Source organism: Dermacentor andersoni, chromosome 1 (genome assembly GCF_023375885.2).
Source record: "Dermacentor andersoni chromosome 1, qqDerAnde1_hic_scaffold, whole genome shotgun sequence".
NCBI lineage: Eukaryota > Metazoa > Arthropoda > Arachnida > Ixodida > Ixodidae > Dermacentor > Dermacentor andersoni.
This window is the reverse complement of record NC_092814.1, coordinates 29575567-29597859: the sequence shown is the minus strand read 5'-3', so window position 1 is coordinate 29597859 and position 22293 is coordinate 29575567. Positions and strand designations below refer to the sequence as shown.

Here is a 22293-nt window from a genome sequence, read left to right as displayed (position 1 = left end):
AGTATTTTCTGAATGCTTAGTTTTTTAGTTTTTGCCACCACCTAGCATTGTGTGGCACACGCATGTAATCTCAAATGAAAATGAATGTTGGAAATGATAAATGTTGCAGTTTAAATGGGTCCTCCTAAGTTAACCATGGGCTTGGTTCGGTGTTGCAAAAGCTACAAGCACACAAGTGTACACTGCCATTCACTTCTATGTTCACGTAAATAATTAAGAAACGCACAGGACCATTATCTAATAACCTATCCTTGCCCCTTTTTTGCACATATGCTTTGATAAAGCTCCCTACTAGTGGCTTGGGGACACCTACAGCTTGTTTGTCTACTAACCTGAGAACCAAAATTTGATTTGTGCTTGATTCAGGCAGCTATGCATTTTACAAAGTGCCAGCTGTACAACTTACGCAACCATATGCAAGAGCAATGAATAAAACCTTAGCAGCACACCAGTCTGGTTGGTTGGGTACACTGTTCTCATTGTGGTGAGTAAAGGCAAAGAAGAAATATTAAGAACTTTTATCTTAGAGGCCAACTCCAATTTTTCTATATTAGAGACGTGAAATGGTAAAATGCTTTTATTAGACTACCTCTAAATCGATTTGAAGGAAATTTGTTGCATTTAAGAAATAAAGGTAAGTTCTACCAGTTCCTCTTTAAACAAAAACCAGCCGGAAGTAGATAAATTAAGAACAACTGAGGTACAAAATATTACAAGCAACTCTTCAACAAAAATTATGCAGAAACCACCGACAACGATTGTCAATGTCAGCGAATAGCCCGAACGGTTATCCATAGTTCTTTAAGGCACTTGTCCACCATGAGTCTATGGCAGCTCTGTCTCTTGAAATTACGTACTACCATAAAAAGTTGATAGAGTCGGCCGCGAAAGTGCACTTCCTAATGTCCACTTGTAGGCTGAGGTCTCAGTCACTTCAGAACATCGTTCACGGTTTGGATGTCCTGCTCAACATCATTCGTGGAGATGCATATGTTGTCCATATACACAATGACATGTCTGCTGTCGATGAGCGGTTGCAGCCCTTTATCTATGATGCTTTGCATGGTTGATTGTACTGTGCACAAACCGAAAATCATATGTGTCAGCTCATAGTATGTCTTCAATCATGAATGCTGCCTTCTGGATGTCGTCCTTGTGTATTGGGATGGCGAGGAATGTGCTTTCTTCACGTGAAGTTTCGAGAAAAGGCACGACCGTGGCACTTTGAGGAGTAGTGTGTCAATTTTTGTCATTGGGCAAGCCCATTTGATCGTCTTGGCATTGAGGAAACTGCAGTCGATGCTCATTCTCTTTGGTGTCGATTCATGTAGTGGTTGGTCCACAACGATCACAGGTGAGGCATACATGGACTTCAACTTGTGGATGATGCTCTTTTGCAGCCAGCTCTCAGTTCCTAGGCTAATGAACATTCTGCTCAAATCACTTGTCGTATATGGTTGCATACACACTGGTTTCTCATAGGTGAGGTTAATTGTGTGCTCGGCACGCCATGCACAGATCAAATTCATTGGTCAGGTTAGCAAAAACACGAACGTTTGAGATCAGCACTGACCTCATCTTTTGTGTTTAATCCGCGGTAAAATCTGCTGGTTCCACTTGAGAGATTTCATGTCGCATTTCATCCAGTGATTGAAGTTTGCAACTCCCTTGCTTGCCAAAATTGTTCTAGGCGACAGTTCCGCATACTGCTGTAGTGGTTCCTCCATTTTTATCATTGCACAGCAGTTGTCGAGGGAGGATGTTTTTCTTTCTTTTTGTCTTAAATTTGTGGTGCTTGTTGTGAACCATTTTTTTCTATCCACTCAAGCGTATGGATTCCATCTGTAGTCGAATGTGATGTACTCTCACCATTCAGTCCCTATGACGACGCTGTGTGGCAAGTCTGACCACTTTTACATTGATGGTTGTGCTTGCATTCCCGATGGCAATGTGGCCTTGCATTGCTCCTACAGGTGCCGTTGAGTCACTGAATGGCCCTTTGAGTGTGCAGTGCTTGTCTGAAACTATATCGAACTTATGCTGTTCTGCACTCGATACTAGAGTCGTAGTAGATCCCATGTCCTACAGTGCTAGCGTCTCAATGCCATTGATCGTCGTGTGTATGAGGATTATGTTATTCTCTGAGCATGCCCTCACAGTGTAGTTGGTATGCTGTTGTCGCGCTGCTCTTTCTTCTTTCTGCGGTGTGGCTTCTACTTTCTCCTCCTCGGCATGTGTGTCGGGTTTCGTGCACTCTTTCGTGTGGTGTCCCAACTGAAGGCAGTGAGCTCAGGTATACGCAGGAAGTCTTGTGGGGTTGCCTTGCTGCTGATAATCTTTTACTGTGTTCTTTGGTGGCTCGTTCTGCGGGAATGGCTTTATAATCTTGCTATCACCTTTCACTGAAGTCATGCACCCGTAGAATTGTTGGACGTAGTTAATAAATTCCGACATGCTCCCTTACCTCAGATCTTAGAAAGCTGCCAGCATGGGCCTCGCATTTTCTGATCGTATTTTCTGGCCTTGAATTAACCAGTTTACGATGTCATCATCGTTGCTTAGGGCAAACTAGCTGCATTTTACGCGTTGCACTTGGCAGTTCTTGCAGTCAGTAATACAGTCAACGACTGAATTTTCGGACGCCCAAATTTTCGGACATGCCTGATATTTCGGACGTCTTCGCGGCACCGCCACGAGCCCCATAGAATCAATGTATAAGGACATCTGAAGTTTCGGACGCTCGAACCCCCCGCCGTCCAATTTTCCGGACTTTTTGACGGACGGAAGGAATTTTTGGCTCCTCGCGCAGCGCCCTTGAGAAGGAAATCCACTTGCAGCCGAAGCATATCACCGCTTTGAAGCACAACTAGCCGAATCTAGTCGTCACACACCGATTTGGTCTGGCCACGCTGGCTATGTTCATCGCCGCACTTTCGCCTCCGGCGGAGTTTCCGGAGCGGCGCCATCGGCGCCATTTTGTTTGTTTGTTTGCGCAGGCCACGTTTTGCCTAGCGTGGTGTGTGGTTGTCTGTTGTGTCAAGTGTGCTCTGCGACGCTAGGCCTAGGTGCTTCGACGCTCGTGAGCGAACTCCACTGTTCGGAACTTGAGGATTTCGCTTGCCTTCGATGGCGCCCACTCCGTCTTCGTCGTCCTCGCCGATGGCATCGAAGCGTGGAAAGCAGTACCGTTGGACGACGTGATCAACGACCTCCGCTCTGCTGGGGTTTCCATACCCACGGAAATAACTTTTGAACAGTTTGTTGACGCTGACAACGAGCTCGACTTCCGCGCAGAACTGACTGACGAGGAAATAGTCCGTCGGGTTGTGGGGGATTCAGAGGACTCCGATGTTGAAAATGAGGAGCCAATGCCTGCGCCACCTACAGGCGCCGAGTTGACGCGAGCACTGTTGACTCTTTCATCGGTGTACAGTGCTGACATGACCCTTGCTCAGATCGAGGCGAATATGATCGCATGCAACCGGAACGCCGTCAAAACAACAATCGGCAAGTTCTTCAAGCCACTGCAGCAATAACACCGGCTGCCCGACGATGCACATGTACATAATAAACCGGCAGTCGGCTGCATACAGAGTTTTAGAACGCCTCTTTTTATAGCCACTTCACTGATGCTGTGGCAGGGTTTCGGAAGCCTGTTACTTCGCCCTTTACCTCTAGATCTGAGAAAAAAATAAAAAGGGTGCGTTTTTTTGCATGCATTCATTTTTTCGGACTGCCTGAATTTTCGGACGTTTTACGTTCCCTAGAGGGTCCGAAAAATCGGTCGTTGACTGTAGTTTCAGCTTCCTTTTGTCGCCATGCGTTGACATTCTCCACACATTCGCAGAACAATGGCTGCTTGTCGAACTCCTTTTATAATGCCATTATCAAAGTTGTTCATCCCTTGAGGTCTATGCTGTTTGTGCTATTCCAAGCTGCTGCGTGCCTGTGAAGCCTGGAAATTTCAGCATTTACCATAGCCATGTCAGTCCATGAACATCTTTCGTGCATGCTCCCCGCGGAAATGATGCATTCATCTAGGCTTTAGTTGGCTGTCCTGGAGAACGTTAGTGAGTTGTTGCGAGGTAAGGCATTTTAGTGATTTGGACCACAGTGCCTTCGTTTGCCAGTCGTGTAGTGTTATTGCTGTTGTTTACTGCATTGACTGTGTTTACTTGTGGTCTCATTTGTTGTTCTAACAATCATGCGATCATTTGCATCATCGTTGCAAGCATTGTGAGCTCTGTTGTGCTGTTTGTGGCTTAGGTTCATATTACAGTGAAACCTCGTTAAACCGTAGTTCGCCGGGGCTCGGAAAAAGTATGTACTAAACGGTAGTACTGCTTAACCGAAATGGCATGAGATCACCCACTTACCTGTCAAAAACGGAACTCAGTGAGAGTGCGATGAAAGGGGGGAAAAAAGCTTCCAGTATTTATTCACTTCGTGCGACAAAAGTTTTATTTTCGTTTGATGCCACGGCGGCCTAGTAGTGACGACAGCGGTCTAAAACTTACTGAAGCTGCGAGCCAGCATTTCATCCAGCCACCTCGGCAAACACTCGGATGGCAGATTCCTCATTGGCGTTGCATATTCTCCGTGCACGGGCGCGGCGTAGCATTGCAGAAGTTGCGGGGCACCTTTTTAATTGCAGGGTGCTGTTCTTGTCACGACGATTGCATTCATGAGGCTGACGTAATGCGCAGCTTCTGCCACAGTCGGGCCTGAATCACCCACACTGTCACTTTCTGTGCTGTCCTCATCGCTGTTGCTAGTCGACATTTGCAACAACAGAGGCAACGATGGCGAAAAGTCAAACCTCGTAGCCGACATCTCTTCGCGGTCACAGCAACGCTCCCAAGCATTCCAAATGCCACACATCGTAGTCAACAGTAGATCCTTGTCGTGTGCCAGCGCCGACTTCTTCATGTCACGTTCGATAGCACGGATGATGCCTAATTTTTCTCCTATGCTAAGCACCCGGCATCTTTTTTATCCGAGATTCGGCAGTGACACAAGTCCTTGCTTGCATGACACCAAAACGCTCTCTGGCATGGCGCCGAAATGATGTTGGTGTTGATGTGGCTTCACGCGGAAACGCACAGGGCGCTTGGAGGCCGTTCTTCTGATCTCTGAGGCTGGTTGTTCTGCCAGGCTGCCGGATGGAGACGATGCACCGCCGTGTTTGCGCGATGAAAAGTGGAAACACTACGTGTTAACCAATACGTACGTAATAAGCGGTACGGTTTGTGCGGATACAAAACACATTATGTTCAACGGCCGCTGAGTGGGGGATTTGACTTTACTACTTTTAAAACGAAACTACTGTTTAAAGGGACACTAAAGGTTACTATTAAGTCAACGTGGACTGTTGAAATACCATCACAGAAACCTCGAAACGCTTGTTTCGTTCCAAGGAGAGACTTATTTTAAGAGAAAATGCGTTCTGAAGCGTCCGCGTACCGCTAGCGCAGTTCAAATCGCCCGCCCTCCGATCCAGGAGTACTGACATCATGGTCTCATAGTGACGTTGCGCCAACGGTGAGTAGAACGGCGTCCGCAGACGGCGCTACGGCTTTTCTGCGCAAAACGCAAACGCACGGCCAGAAACAGAGCCAAGACAGAGCCGACAGCAGAGCGAAAGCGGGAGTATGGTGGCTAGCGGAAGGAGAAACGAATTACGTCCCACATTACGTCCCACGGCACACGGAGAGTCCGTTTTCGTTAAACTATAGGCTGCGGCGAGCTCGCAGCGTGGTCGGCGCGATCTGTGAGAAGTGATGAGCCTTTTCGCACTCGCAACAGGGCATAAAAAAGTGCGAACCGACGCAAAACTCGGCCTAGAAACGTGCTTCGCCACAGCCAGGGCTCAATACGACCCAAGCTGGCGCGACCCAGATGTCGTTTCCCGCACCGCCACCAGGCGCCGCTACTATACCTCAAACTCCAGCGCAAGACGCCCATATGCTGGTACTTCATTCTATGGCGCAAACTTCGACGCTCGTCGCAATGGACCCTGACACCGACAGATTGGCTCGCGATGGTGGGCTCAACTTCAGCGATTTGAGCACCGACGAGCGCGACCTGCTGCTGAGGGCTCGCACTGCCGGCGTCGTTGCGTACTACGACGGCGGCCTCGACACCGGCTCTCCGGAGCGGGAAAGCAACGAGAGCTTCCCACGACATCACATGGACGTGGCATTCTCGCTGCTTGTTCCAAATGAAAGTGTCGCGAACCAGCAGAACCCTCACAGCACGACGCGATAACGAAAGTACTGAAACTCCAAAGCGTGCGCGGCGCAGAGTCGAGCGCGCAGAGTCGAGCGAAAACGAAACCTTTCGAACACCCATATTAGCGAAGGGTAACGTCAAAATGTTATTTTTTCTTAGAGTCGAATAGACGTAGACAAGTAGCATTTTTTTCCGTCTTATAATCGAATGAAATGATATTTTTAATACGAGTAGTTGAGTATTAGTAACACAAATTATGAGGAGTCCTTTCGTCATCGGGCTAGTACCGGAATGTCGCTGGGGGGTCTCAAATCGTGTCATGCATTTACCTCAATTTCTCGGTTACTAAAGCTCTGTTCGCGATTAAATTGACGCCTTAAACGTTCTAGAACATTGCTCTACCACTTTAACTTGAGTTTCTGGTAACCTTTAGTGTCCCTTTAAGCGGGTACGGTTTAACGAGGTTTTACTGTATCATGGGCATTTTGGGAAAAAAACCTGTTTTGTTGAGGGTATCCATGTAGGTCTTTACTGCGGTACTCATCGTTGAGTGTTCAGTGCTTTACTTAATCGGCTTGATCAGCCATGCCGGTTGTTCGCTCGTTGCATGCCATGCTTTGTTGTCGAGAATGGGACGTCTCATTCGATGACACCGCGGGGGTGGGGGACGTGCTGATATGCCACATGTTGTCGACCCTGTTCAGATTTTTCTTCAGTCTGTCTTTGACTGAACCATGTTTGTTGCTTGTTGCATTTTCATGACCTTACTGCCTGTGTCGTTGCTTGCACACATTGAATGCTGGTATGTTTTCCAGTTGCTTGACTGCATTGGTTTCATTAATGGATCCTCGTTGCCATTTCAGTCGTTGCACATAATGACACAATCAATATTGAAGAAAGAACGGGTTTTAAAAAGAAGATTAAGAAAGCTTACATGGCAATACGAATGCTCCTGGTCACATGATCTTCGTTGCTGTCTGCCTCGTCAAGCTAGCCACTCTCTACGATTTCCCCCGCTTACTGACAGGCAGCACTAGTTCCTCAGCTAACCTAACTCTATGTCTCACCCAAATTAATAACGTCTTATTGACCTGCTAAAAGGTTTGCAACTCTCTTGAAAGAATGAAAGACGTGCTTAATGGGACTTTCTGTGCATAACGCAGGCAAAAATTACACCTTTTTTTTCTTGAATAAATATAATGTTATATGCATGAGGTGTTTCTAGCATCTTCAATTTAGTTGAGTTGTCGATGTAACAAAATTATTTTCAATCCCCAAATACTTCGTAAATCAAGCTCTAACTGTCAGCATACTTGTAAATTAGTGATATAATTTATTATGCCATATCAATTGCATTACTGTTTGAGAAATGTCCTAATGCTACCTTTTTTTATTGCTGAGCTACAAAGGAGTAAGCTTGATGTTTCTTTCCCTTACTCTTGGCAATTTTTGTAGAATGAATGATTACCTAAATTAAAAATCTGTTCTTGTAGGATTTTAAGTTTTCTTGAATATTAAACAAACATGAATGCTGAACCAAACAATTTCTTTGTTCCCATGTATTTAGATAGGAACCAGCTCCCACGGTAAAGTAAAACCTGACAAGATGCATCTGTCCCCAAGTGCCACAAATACATAATCACTGAAGCCATTACAAGCATTCCCATCCAAAGCCTCTTTGCCCAGCATTTCTTTTTTGTTCACCAGCATTCTCAAGATGATATCACACCTTGCAAAATTTAATCTTTCCATCTGGTTAAAGTACAGAGGGGCATAGAGCTGTGTACCTGAGATTTCTTTTTGTGGTGGTAATGCTATGCTGAAAAAAAAAATATGTGTTTCTTGGTAGTTTGTAGTTCGATGGTTTTATTTTTTTCCTTCTAATTTCCTAATATGTACTTATTTTTGTAGCCATGACTGCTATTTCTTTTTTTCCTTTCTGGTTGGTCTTTGGACTGTGGTATGTAATAAACATTTAATGCACTTGCCCACGCTACGCAGCAAATACAGTTGACATCAATTAATCCGTTTCTGGCTGGACTAACAAAATACGTTGGATAAAATAAGAGGCAGAAAAAACACCAAAACGCGCTGTTGATTCATTTGGCAGCATTTTTCCCACTACCAACGCATTCTTGAATCAAATGTGAGCTGCACCCAATTTTAGTGGGCTCAAAGCAGAAAAATAACAAAAATTACATTAGAGCTCTTAAACAAAGTAGAAAGTGTGGCAATAAGGAAAAGATGAAACCAGCGAACTTTACCTTCACAGAGTGGCAATTTATTTACTAAATGTCCATCCTCATCACTCTCAGATGGTAGTTTATTGCTGCCTATGAAGAATGATAATGTGTTGTCTTCTGTATGGTCCACAGAACGTTTGATATTCTGCAGTTATCTAACAGGTCTGCAACAATCACAAACAAGATGGCGCCCTATGCCTAGACAACCACTTTGTTAGTTTGTCCTGTGACACACACGATTTTCCGTAATGCCAAGACCACGTGACACAACTTGCTGCTGATAGCCTAACATAAAACAACTTATCGCTTGAATGTGCTTTCATAATCAGTCTTAAAGTGGGGCGTTATCATGCTATGCAAGATGTTAGGGCTCTTTTTTTACCTACACTGGCTACACAAGTGCAGGTAGTGTAGAAGTCACCATTTTTTTTTTGATGGTGTAGAAAAAGTGCAGTTCTGCCCACCTCACGAAGCCATTTTTTTACAGCAGTAGTGTAGCATCAAAAATACACTTTTTACACCATTGTTTCGATGAGTGTAGGTAACAGACAAACAAACAAGCTGGCGTTGCAAACATGTGGTGTCATTTTGTCTGTGACTGTCAGCACTGACAGGATGACGATAATGAAGGTTTGCTGCAGGAATGTGCAGCAAAGTGCTGGCATGACCATGTGTCACAAATGGTCACAGAAAAGGTGAGCTCATCCTCCACAAAGACAAAATTATTTTGCTCACAGATTGTGCAAGCTGTTTCAGACTCCACACTGTATTATATGCATAGAGATGTTGTCTTTATGCACTGCACATTTGCGATTTATTTAGCTGCAATTTGTCTAGATTTGTTGCTCAAAGAAAACTCGTAGACTGGCTTTTAGTTTCAGGCAAGGGCATATACGCAGCCAGTAAGTGCAAAGTCAAACGCTTTTCGTCTGCTTGTGCAGAAGACGACGCACAGTCTGCTCTGATTGGCTACAGCCCAATGAGCCAAATGCGGCACACTACATCATAACCTATGCCTGAGACTATAGTCATCTGCATGAGCCTACACGAAATCTACGTGAAGAAAATAGCCCCCCCCCCTTTTTCTTTTTGTCACCATCCATGGTTGCCAGCATAGAGTTTCTCACTATAACACCTAGAGGGAAATCTGGCATCACTGTCTATGGGAGTTTCCTAAGGGGCGCTGTGCCGTCATGGGAATGACGGTGTATGTGTCTGCGAGGCTTGTGTTGGCTGGTGTTGTAAGAGGCTTCACCTAAAATGTGGATATGGCTACACAAATAACGCGTTCTTAAAGTAAAATCTTCATAAAATAAATCTTCATAAATCAAAGTTGAATTAACAGAAGCCAACTGTATTGTCATTTTAGAATCCACCTGAAACAATCCCATTTGGAGTGTTTATTTTCATGGCTGCCATGTGGCACACCTTTTAAGAGAGTGCAGTAGTTTCTACCACCCCTGGCTTCAAATCCAAGGATCTTTCATTGACAAACCTTTACATATGTTCAAAGCAGGAAGGCAAGTCACTATTGTTTAAACAAAATAATGTTTTTTTACCACTTTGGCAGAACTTTCCCGGAAGTCTCCACTGAACATGGCTGCCATCATTTCACACCGTGCCATCAGTAACGGCCGATGGGCTGAGCAGAAGCCATCATCCAGCCGAAAGAGTACATCTGCATAAGCAAGTCAAGACAGTACCCTTTAGGTTACAAATATTATCTAATATGACACTATTTGTTGTCTAATTGGTCATAAAAACTGTTTTAGCACTCAAAGAAACATTTGTAACTGATTTAGAAACAATGTGAAGCAGACCATAATCTGTAATAAATCAGTACAATTAGACAAATTCGTAGTACATTACAGATGAAATAAATATTAGCCATCATAGTACCTATGTGGACACACTATATATACCAGGTTGTATTTTTTTCTTGAGAGTGGGAGAATGGATTTCTTTAAAAATATCTGGAATGCTATGAGAATTTTTTCTTTACTGTATGTGCACTCAGTTTGGTAAACAATACACGAATGAGTAGCTGCCAGGTTCTCAGTGGTGGAACAGCCATTTGACCTTTTGGTGCAGACCTGGGCACAGGCAAAAAGCTGATTCAGCACAGCGATAAGCACTTTTGGAGCACTGTACAATATACACCTATACAATGAAATAGGCGCCGAATACAGCAGAGTTGGCAGCTTCATGCTAATCAATGCAGCATTTGGAATAAAAATTACCAGACTAGTTTCATTATTTTTAATAGAATGCCTTTCCCTTTGTGTCATATCATAAGAAGCCAACAAACACTGACACCAAGGACAACATAGGGGAAATAACTTGTGCTTAATAAATGCAATAAAAAAATGATAAATTAACGGTAATGAAAGTGGATGAATAAACAACTTGCCACAGGTGGGGAACGACCCCACAACCTTCGCATTACACGTGCGATGCTCTACCAATTGAGCTACCGCGGCGCCATTTCCCCATCCACTTTCTAGGGTATTTATGTTTTCTAGTAGAACCCTGGGAGTGTGAACCCTGGGAGTGTGAACCCTAGGAGTGTTAGCGGGATTGTTCCCCAGCTGCGGCAAGTTGTTTTTTCATCCACTTTCATTTCCGTTAATTTATTGTTTCTATATTTCATTTATTAAGCACAAGTAATTTCCCCTATATTGTCCTTGGTGTCAGTGTTTGTTGGCTTCTTATGATATGACTAATAAAAATCGGGCCCGTCGGTTAAGCCCCTTTCTTCTCATTCATTACATAACAAGGGTCTCGAATCCAGCAACATTGATGCCTTCAGGTAGCATGTGTGGGTTTATTGACCGGTTGCTTGCACCCAAAAAAGATCACGTTATCGTGACGCCTGCGGTAGAAAGGATGTTCCACATCCACTGCCAAGGTTTGTGAGTGGTGGCGCTGGCTAACACTCCCAGGGTTCTACTAGGAAACATAAATACTCAAGAAAGTGGATGGGGAAACAGCGCCGCGGTAGCTCAATTGGTAGAGCATCGCACGAGTAATGCGAAGGTTGTGGGATCGTTCCCCACCTGTGGCAAGTTGTTTATTCATCCACTTTCATTACCGTTAATTTATCATTTTCTTTATTTCATTTATTAAGCACAAGTTATTTCGCCTATGTTGTCCTTGGTGTCAGTATTTGTTGGCTTCTTATGATATGACTAATAAAAATCGGGCCCCTCGGTTAATCCCTTTTCTTGTCATTTCCCTCTGTGTGTATCACAATATAAAGCCGCTTGCACCATATCGACTTCCAACAGGCATATGTGTGTTTGCCACACTTCAAGTGAGGAAAAAAAGAAAATAAAAGATAAAGGACATGTAAGAAAGACCATGCCCTATATGCGCAGTGCGTGGCCTATAGAGGCGCCACTGATGGTCAACTAGTGGGCACTTTCGAAAGTACACTCGGGAGAAGTAGCAGATGATGACCCTTTGCAGCAAGGATGGCTGACGTTCACGGCTGTGATTTCTCCTTTATTCATGGGCTAGACCGCTTCTTCTATGGTGACAGCTGCGGAAAAGGCACGGGCCTCTATGAGAGTGGACGTGCACACAATGTTACTGGAGTTTGGGACAACCCAGCCTGCATATGTGCCAGGTGCATCTCGCAGGCCAGCGCAATGAAGCCCAGGTATATGAAGATGAGCTCATGTTAAGTAGCCCCTTGGTTTTGTTGACTAATGAGACGTCTCGATCATTCGTCTTTTTTAATTCTACCCTTACCGTAATACTGTTTCTGTACCTCAATAATTGGCACACGTCGTTGGTGCAGACTTATATCTCAAATGGCTCCACACGGCGCGATGCCTGCACACGTTGTGGTGATATTTCTGCCGATGAATACACGTGACATCGTCGAAGAAGTGCCATCAAAGTCCTCTCAAAAAAGAGTAACTGCGACTTTGTTAATGGAAATGCGTACACTAGTCAATGAAGCCGCCAAAAACAGCGCAAGTTAGCACTGTACCATCGATGCTCGATGCAATTCTGCTGCATACATCAACTGCCCTTCCTGTTGCAGTTTTCTCAACTTGCAGTTTCCTTAGTGACCTGGTTGGGAATATATGAAGCTAAAGTTTTAACAACTTTTCACTATGCTTTTCCGAATGTTATGGAAGAGATATGCTGCACGGTATATTTAAAGGCGCTGGCCAAGGTGCATGAGCACTGGCGGCAAGGCCAGGTTTAGTGTCTTGTGGCGTAGGCATTGCACTCCTACGCCGCAAGAGATAATAAGGAAGAATTCAATTGAGTACAAAATACACACGCAAAAAGGGACTAGGCTGTGAAACAAGCAAATCGCTTTGTGCGGTAAGCCTGCTCAGGCAGCATCAAGGTGCGACAACTTCCCAAACTTGATGCAAACTTTTCACCGAAAATCGAACAGTAATCCTTGCCCCGAGCTACCTCTTTTCCAACACATTTCCCAAGAAAGCGTAATATCGAAGATGCCTTCAGGTGAGAAGAATAAAGCTGTTAAAGAAGCACTTGCCTTTAATCGCTCCGATAAAACACAGCCTGACTTTAGCCCCTTACAAACAAGGCGAGGTAAAAATCAAGGTGAGGTTAAAAAAATGAACAGTGCTGCATGAAGCAACTAACAACAGTTCAACATGCATGAAGTCATGCATTAAATAGATCCAAAAACATGAACTGCGTGACAGTTGGTGTGGCAATTTAACAGGTAGGCCTCATAAAACCAACAAAATCAGTCCTTGCAAGCTTCTGCAGCTTTAACATACAACACAATACACTTGGGCAGTCGTGTGCCCTAGCTAGAGCAACAGTAAAGAAGCCGCAAACAGTAGAAGCGGCAAGTGGCATTCAGAACCTAAGCGAAATTCCTTTAACCCGCATGCTACACTGTGGAGAAACCAAACAAAACATGAGTAAATTGGATTAACTTCTTCGCTCACCCGTGCAAACATTATCAATGACAAAAGACACCGAGATGACATAAGAAAGCATGAGAACAAACAAACTCCCCGCCAAACATTTCTGCTGTTGCTGCCAATGTTGATTACTGCCACTCATGCAGCCTAGCAGGAAATGATTAGAACCGTGTCTCTGGCAAGTTTTTTGCAGGCACTTGAGCACCTCACCGGGCAACTATTCTTCTAGGACATGCCTTCAAGCTTTGAACACCACACACATGCGAAGGGTGTTGCTTATTTTGCTAAAAAAAACGTGAATAAAACAGAAGCACGAGCAAAGATACTGAAAACTACAGCGGACGACTGCCTCCTTTCCGAGCGCACTTCGCAAGAGCATCACGAGTGGTGCATCCGTCGGCGTGCACTACATGTATAGGGTGTGCACGACTAAATTGAAGTTGCAGTGAAAATGTCCAGAGGTTTCTTTACTTCTAACGTGCAAACTGTCTCCTGCCTAGCTGTGCATTGGGTCATGTGAAAGCTGTTTAAATTATAACCATGGGACCTGCCCTCCCAATTGTGCAAAGTTACAAGGAACGTCCCTACTACTAGCAAATTATTAGCCAGCAATTGCTAATGTCCCTGTCTTCCCCTCACTTTTTTCCTCCTCCTCCTGCCAGCTGTTGAGTACACATACACATATTACAAGGTATCTCTAAAGTGACACCATCAACAACTATGCTAAACAATGAATGACCGAACATTATCCCAAGCTTCTTTTTTGATTTGGCAGTCTCTGTGCCACAGTAGTACATGGAATAAAGAACTGCACCAGAAACAGCACAAATGAAAAGACCGCATAACGGGAGAACACTGGAACCTCTACCAGGGAGAAATGCCACAAAAGAGCAAAAATAGTTTGCAAGGGCTGATGGCATATACTATATCAGTGGCAATGGCCACTCGGTCCACCCCGATGATGATTATGATAGCACGCTTTAGGTTTTGGTTACAGTTTTACTAGCGAGGCAGCTCTTGCACTTCTTTGGCACAGGCTTGGTGCAATTCTCCACTAAAATGCTGTGTTGGAGCAGGAGTGCGCAAAGGTGCGCTCTAGGTGCAATTTGGAGCAATTGCTGCAGCTGTTCCACCACTGAAGTCTGATTTTTAATCAACAACAGTTAACATTTTAATTACTGGCTTTATGGCCTATGTTTTCATGACAATCTTGTAAAGACTCACTATAGGAGGCTAAACTAATTTACGAAATTTTAGAAGAGTCGGCCATGGCCAAGAGATCTGTCAGCAATTGTTTACATTTCTCTGCTGTGATTCTGAAAATGGGTGCACAAGAGCACTGGAAGTGCTTGCACAGGTGATGCTTCATGCCTCGTTTGTCTTCTTTTAGCCATTGGGTTCACTTTCTGTGTGTGTGTGTTTCTTATCTTGCAATGCACATCTGTTTGTGACAGAGCGTGGCTTGCAGTACAAGCACACGATGACACATGGCATTCCTCAGCATGGCAGGCCAATGCAGTGAGCTGCTTAGCATCACAACAGTGCCAAATTCCACGTGGGTAAATGCGCCCACTTCTAGAATAATAAATGTGAACAATTTTAGACAAATATCACAACTGGCACTTTTAAAATCGCATAACTTACTCTAGTCTGCCATGTTTCCACCTGCAATAGTGTCATTGCAACATGGTCCTTAGAGTCAGTAATAAAATAGTTAAACAATTTTAGTTAATGTGATGCCTAATTGTTCTCTGCTAGCTCCCAGAACAGTAATACCGTCCTGAATACCATGCTGCCCCCCAGAAGGAAAGCATGGCTCTAAAGGTCATGATTTTGTTCATTTACAGTCATCTTTGCAGCAACAAAACGTCACAGCAGGGCTGGGCAGTGGGTACATGATCAAAAGGAAGACTAATGCAGAAATAGACAGCATAGAACATCACTCAAAGCATGAGCTCAAACAAAAATTGCAAACTGACCGACATACACCTATGCATACATTTCAGTCAAGAAACAACAAAATGTAAAAGTGAAAATTAAAGTGCAATTAATGTGCACTTTTTTTTCTTTACCTAGCTAGTAGTTGAGAAGCACAAAAGTTAAACAGGTGTTAAGAGAAGTGGTTATAGCTCAGTGAAAAAGGCAACAAAAAAATCGCTGTTCAAAGCTACTATATGTGATGGAAGTGAATACCACTTGAAGACTGGTTTGGGAAAACAATGTGACTGCACATCCTCCCAAATAGCTGCTTGTGTACATGCCAGTGTCATTCTGTGTTAATGCAAGTGGAAACACTCAACAAACCTAGCACGGTCATATAAAGGTTGTAACTTGAAATGCCATTGTGTGCAGCTAGAAAAAAAAATGTAATGCGAGTCAGAAAACACTTACTTGTTCCAACCGTTTGAAACCTGTTTGTGCAAATGAAGTGCACTTAGTCTGAAAAAAGATGACTGCTTTTTGTTTGTAATTAATTGTATTAGTAAAAATAATGGAAAGGAAAGCTATAAATCTGTAACAGTGTCTAGAAAAAAGTCAACAGTTTTGTCCTCTAAACTTTGTAATGCATAAATACCCCAAAATGAAGGGCACCGATTATGAATACACTGTTTTAATTTTTCTATCTTGCGAGCAGTGCAGTGCAGCATATTTTTAAAGAACTCTGGAAATATGAAAGTCCTATCCTGATAAGTTAAAGGGCCCCTCAACAAGCTCTGTCATATGCTAGAAGTTGTTAAGGGCCATATAGAGAGCATTCTCCAGCACAAATTTCGAAGAAAGGTTTTGTAGTAGCCGAGACAGGGGCAACTGTGAGGAGGAAAGCTACCTCTGAGCAGCAGAGGCTCTCTCCCATTGCCATCGACCCACAAGCAACTTTGCTCAGTGGCATTCTGCCATGTTGGAGTGACCATGCAATGTTTTTTGTCATGACCCCACCCATCCCTCCTTTCTTTTTCATCCTTATTATCTTGCTCGCTCAGCCACCACATTGTGAAGCACCATCTGGCATCAGGGAACCTCATCAACTGCCTCCTGTAACATCATAACACAACTAAGAATTTTCAGGCAATTCCTCGTCTGAGCCATTGCTGTCAGAGCTCAGCTGGCTCATCGGTACTGGCGCAGAGTCCAGTTGACCGGATCCAGTAATGTGCTAGCAATGCTTGCTTAAAAAACTAAGAACACAAGAAAACATGGACAAGATAGACAAAAGCGCTGTTGTCTGTCTTGTCTGCATTTTTTTTTAGATTTTCTTTTTTATTTCTTGAGTATAATGAACCAACTTGCCCAACACTTGTCTTGTTAAGTTAGGTAAGGGCAAGATATAGGAAGTGCATGCAACATGTGTGAACTAAGTGCAAGAGGCAATGGGTAAAGTAAATAGAGAGTTTTAGAATAGGGGTGCCAAACGCATTGGGGCCCCAAAGAAATAGCGTCGAAGCCACTGCGTTTGGGTTTTGCATTGGGCACGCTATATCACTGATTTAGCGGGAGCCCCAAAAGTTGCCCCAAAAGATTTGCGTAAACAAACATGGCGGTACCCATCGAAGCGATGGCTCTAACCTAGCACCAAACTGGGTTCGATTCGTGGTAACGCATGAAGTTCGCAAGCTAGGAGAAGTGACTCTGCCTATCGCTTTCTCTCAACTAGTATGTGTTATGAAGATTCGATTCATTAGACGCCGCTGATTCCGAATTCGATTGTAGATTTTATGGCTCGTAGGCCTAACACGGCTTAGCTTGGCTGGTGAAGGCACATAAAGTTGGTTACTCAAAATTAAGCGCAACTAATTGTTTGCTGCTTACAGAATAACCTCTAAATTGTAAATAAATGCGAATGCACGAAAGTCAAAATTACTATTCTTATCATAATATGGTACATTTTATTTAATTATTTCTAATAGCTTTTCTTTGATGCTGTAGTGGCGCTGTCAGCGCAAGACGCTGTCTGCAAACGCAAAGCCCTAGTCTAAAACTCTTCACTCTTGCGTGCCCCAACGCTAACACCCGCAAAGCTCTTTGGGGCCCCAACCATTGGGGCCCATATTCTAAAACTCTCTATTAACAATTAGAAGCCATCATGCGAGTCATACATTGCTTTAATATTGCATAGAGATGCTAGCCGAAGAGGGAAGGAAACACTACTTATGACTCCATTCATGAATGAAACACTGTAAAGAACTGCACAAGAAATTTCTTAAGTGGTGTCTTAGCATTTCTGAAGCACCCACTAGGGTTGACAAATTGTGTTGGAAAGCTCATTAAGTTGATAAATTAAATATGGTTAGAATAAAAAAAAATTGAATTATGGGGTTTTACGTGCCAAAATCACTTTCTGATTATGAGGCACGCCGTAGTGGAGGACTCCGGAAATTTCGACCACCTGGGGTTCTTTAACGTGCACCTAAATCTAAGTACACGAGTGTTTTCGCATTTCGCCCCCATCGAAATGCAGCCGCCATGGCCGGGATTCGATCCCGCGACCTCGTGCTCAGCAGCCCAACACCATAGCCACTGAGTATGGTTAGAATTAAAGCAGGTGAATGGCACAGAAAAACAAAAGTCCTTACCTGCATACAGACTTTTATCCAAGCAAACTTCTTTTAACTGCAGCTTCAACTTATCCAAAAATTTCATGTCCACTGAAGGGTTTTTCAAAGAGTCTAGCTTCTGAATGGTGGTGAGGTATACCTAAAAAATAGTTACCATGACATAGCATGAGAAGTTGCAATAATTCATTCTCTGTATTTTTCTATCAGTTTCACTGGCACTCGCAAAACAATGAAGAAAGAATTCAGACAGGAATTGAGTAATAAAACAAATACTAGATGATAAATATGCTATTTTCACCAAATATAACACTTGGCTAAGCTACAGAAGTAGCTACACAGTGTGTTGACACAACAGAACCTTGCTACAGTCAAACCTTGATATAATGAACCTCAATTTAATCAAATTCGTTATGTAATGAACCATTTTCATATCCCAATTTTAGTTGTATTTTAAACTGCATATTCATTTTTTGCAATTTAATGAAGTAACTTCGCAACACAGTTTCGATTTAACGAAGTTTTCAGCCATTTCAATCATGTACTTGGAGCCTGTATGGCTAGTAAATCTAGCAAAAAACAGTGTCGGTCGAGGCAAAAGTTATTTCTAGTGTCATCCTGCAAGAAAAGTTTGAGCAGCAACACTACTGTCAAAACGCACGTGCCAGGACGCGGTAGGCAGGAAACACCGCTGTGCCGTATGTCGTGTTGATAAGCAACTCGGAGAAACATGAGAGCTGACAATTTCTTCTGCGCAAGAGGGATGGGGAGGGAATGAACGCGCGGTAACACGATCAAGCATGTGCTGGGGGAGGGGCAGGAATGCGTGCCTATCTGCCTTCTCAGCGTGCGCATCTGTGCGCTAGCCGTACACCATATTGACTTTGGAGGTAATCTCTCTGTCCACAGCAAGCCAAAGCCTTCACGCACATTTTGTTGATCTCAAGTTTCCGAGATACGCTAGGAAGCGCTCACTCACGTTGTGACTGCAAGTTCGTGGTCATTGAGTGAGACCTGTTAATGTCTGCCTGAGTGCATGTGACATCGATAAAATTATGAACCTTACTTTGTGTAGTCTCTTTACTATCACCATCAATGCTCCACCTTTCTGGCGAAGCTGACTTTTTTGGAGGGGGGGGTGGGGTGGGGGGGGCTCAGGACCAATATCTGCATCTTTTTATACTTTTGTTTTTAATTTGTGGGCACTGGCTGCAAGCGCTAAGCGTGGTCAGCTATGGTGTCCAAGGTTTACAGCGCCGCGCAACGCAACACACACAAACCTTGGACAGCGTGAGCCACGTTGATGCATTGCTCTTAGTGCGATATGCACCGCACATGCGCTGGAGCTCATAACCGCACTATTATGGCCTGACTTTCTTGCAATTTCTTTATAAATGCTTACTAAGAAGGTATTATCCAGTCAGAATGCTCTAGGAATTTGTGAAGTTTTTTTCAATGATGAAACTTCAAAACCTTGAATTAACAAAATTTGCAATTTAACAAAGTTTTTTACTGTAAGTACTACTTCATTATATCGAGGTTTGACTTATTATGTTCCTTGCTGACACACTTTCATGGCTATAATTTCACTGAAGCCTAGACCCAGTGATGTAACCATGCATGTTTGCATAATACACTTCACAGTTATCACATTCTATTCGTGCAGTCCTGTGAAAAATGTATAAGAGGGGTTCTAGTGTACTGCATTCTTATATATTTATATATCTATATATACTGCACTCTAATAGCAATGCACAGGATAGGTGTGGACATAGAAGGAAGGGTTATATCTTATTTTTTATATTAAATATCTTATTTTAAATATCTTATTTTTTTTATTCATGTATGCTTATGTCACGCAAGCAACAGCACAATTGCTGTAAACATGCATCATGCTCAGAAGAGGCCAAGATGCTTTTCTGGTAGTGTGCTTGCGGGTTTTGAAACTTAAAGCTCACCCAATTTTGTCTCTTTGCAGCTTCAATCTAATGGATTAGCAGGCACTCTTAAATGCAGCAACAGATTTTGCTAAGACCGTCACATGCAAATCTGCAAAAACTACCATTCTACTAAATTTTATTGCAATGCTGAGGAGATTGTTCACATGCCCTGTTTGACCAACATTGTATGAACCACGTGATAGAAATAAGCAACAGAAGTTGTGCTGTGTACAGTCATCAAACTGGCTCCTATGGGCTTTACAACATGTTATGGACAGAGAGACATGGCCTGGTTAATCTTTGTAGATTTTGTAATTTATCAGGCACACAGCATACCACCTTCATATTTCAGTGCATTGCATGTATGTATGTATATTCACCATATGTCTCACAAACTGAAGGATATAGTGATGTGTGTTGTCTGTATCATCTATCTACACTACATGGCATAAAGAATGTTGAATACAGTGTATGCAAGACAGCAATGCAGACAATTTGATTACCTAGTTTAATTAGAATGATGCCACTTGGTTAGGCAACATGTGTTCCAAGGACGTAACACAGCTGCCTCCTGAAGACAGCAGTGACAACACAAAGCACTGCTAGAGGTGTCTTTACTTGTTCACAAGAAAACCATGAACAAAGAGGTAAGGAGGTAAGTGTGTGCATAGCATCACCCTAATCATACCTAGCCTAAAGGTGGTGTATGTTTGCATATAATTCTATCTGGCCAATACAGAACTGTAACTCACCTGCAAATCTGAAACAGAAATTAAATCTGCAGCATCCTGAATTTCCGAAATTGGACAGTTCGTGGTGTCAATTTCTCCTGTATACAAATACCTGTTCAAAACAAAAAAATCATCAGTCCAGTCTCTTCAATAGGCATGGTACAAAATCCACATGTACTGAGTCTTATACTTTCATTTCACCACATCTTCCAGGATTATGTAATAATAATAATGTTCCAAAAAGCTACAGTACACAGACGTATAGATGCAAATGGTGGACATAATTAAGACTATGCATAATAGTTGGTAATTTTCCTCCAAAGTGACTAAATATTGTACATTAACTCTCACTCATTTGCTGTGGTATGTGTATTGATAAAGTTACAAAACTAAATTGTGTGTCAGCTGCAATCCGTCATTTACACTCCACGCAAAGTCTTACAGTATGCGAGTGTCACGTAGTTGAACAGAACCAAAGTAATCTTGTTTGCCATTGCTTGCAGCAAGTCAGACTATTTTTTGTATTTCACCTAATTTAAGTTATTATTTAGTTAATCAACTGCTCAAATGTTATATTCGGAGCAAAAGCATCAATGAGAAAATTGTAGACCATTGTGGCACTTTTCCATATTTCGCGGGTTTTCTTTCAGGCTTGGAAAAAACATTTTTGTAGCACGTATTGAGCAACAGACCGCTGGAACGAAAATATTTCAGGATGGTCTACAATTTTTTCATTGACACTTTTACTCTGAATATAATACTTGAGAAGATGTTCAATTAACAATAACTAATTATGTATTCAGGCTAAATACAAAAAATAGTTTGACTTGCTCTAAGTGACGCCAAACAACATTACCTTGATTCTGTCCAGGTACGTGGCACTTGCATATTTTTAAGTTTTGGCAAAATTTACCTAGGACACATGGTATAAATGATGAAAGAACACAAAAAAAACCACTCTGCTGAACACTCGTTCCGTAAGCACTAACAAAAAATCAATACAGCCAATCTTTCACAGGTTTTCCTTCACATAAAAGAATCGCTACAAACCACATAAATATGCGAGTTACTAAAAGAATGTAATTAAATTACTTAAGTTGGTGATTAGCAGGCAAAAAGGTAATGGACTATTTGCAAGAATTGTGGAACTTGGCCACCTGCAAGACTTTTTTCCAACCTAAAACTCATTGATAAGCCACATTTCTCCCTTGAAGTGCAGTCCTCCCACAAAGGAAGGAGCAGGAGCACAAAGGTTTTATAAGAATTTATAAGAAATGCCATGCTGTTATAATCTCACACACATGTTCTCCCCCTCCCACCGAGAGGGAATGTACTGTTCGCATTAAATGTTCTTTAACACTGCTGAACCTCCACAGAGTAGAGGGATGTGCAAGGGGATTCAGTGGTGGTAAAGGCAAGGCAGTTGAATGGGGAAAATTCTGCTAGTGTGTGCATGAAAGTTTTTTGCTGATGAATAGCTTTTCTCGTGCATGTGCAGCCTCTTTTTTTTAGAAATGGTTTATTGGATAGAGTAGTAATTAATCCATTTCAGGGAGTATCCAAGTAGAGTACTTTAATGACTAAAAAATAATTTGTTACTTCAATGTTATCTTTATATTATCTGCAAGTCAAGTACATTCCTAAACAACAAAGATCAAGTCCAATATTACCAAAAG

The 22293-nt window shown here is 42.8% G+C and overlaps 1 protein-coding gene and 2 non-coding genes across 9 annotated transcripts in view; 1 reads left to right on the top strand and 2 right to left on the bottom strand.

The window, feature by feature from the left end:
- RhoBTB (Rho-related BTB domain containing) overlaps nt 1-22293 on the bottom strand; it is a 319208-nt gene that overhangs the window by 27681 nt on the left and 269234 nt on the right. For all 7 annotated transcript variants that reach the window (XM_050193352.3, XM_072286083.1, XM_055061279.2 and 4 more), the window contains 3 exons: nt 20639-20729; nt 17968-18088; nt 10034-10152 (listed from right to left, as the gene is read on the bottom strand). In XM_050193352.3, coding sequence (XP_050049309.1) covers nt 10034-10152; nt 17968-18088; nt 20639-20729 — 331 coding nt within the window. The remainder of the gene's footprint in view (nt 1-10033; nt 10153-17967; nt 18089-20638; nt 20730-22293) is intronic.
- On the bottom strand, nt 10882-10954 carry TRNAT-UGU (transfer RNA threonine (anticodon UGU)). The gene has a single exon. It is a non-coding gene; the product is annotated as a tRNA-Thr (tRNA).
- On the top strand, nt 11466-11538 carry TRNAT-AGU (transfer RNA threonine (anticodon AGU)). The gene has a single exon. It is a non-coding gene; the product is annotated as a tRNA-Thr (tRNA).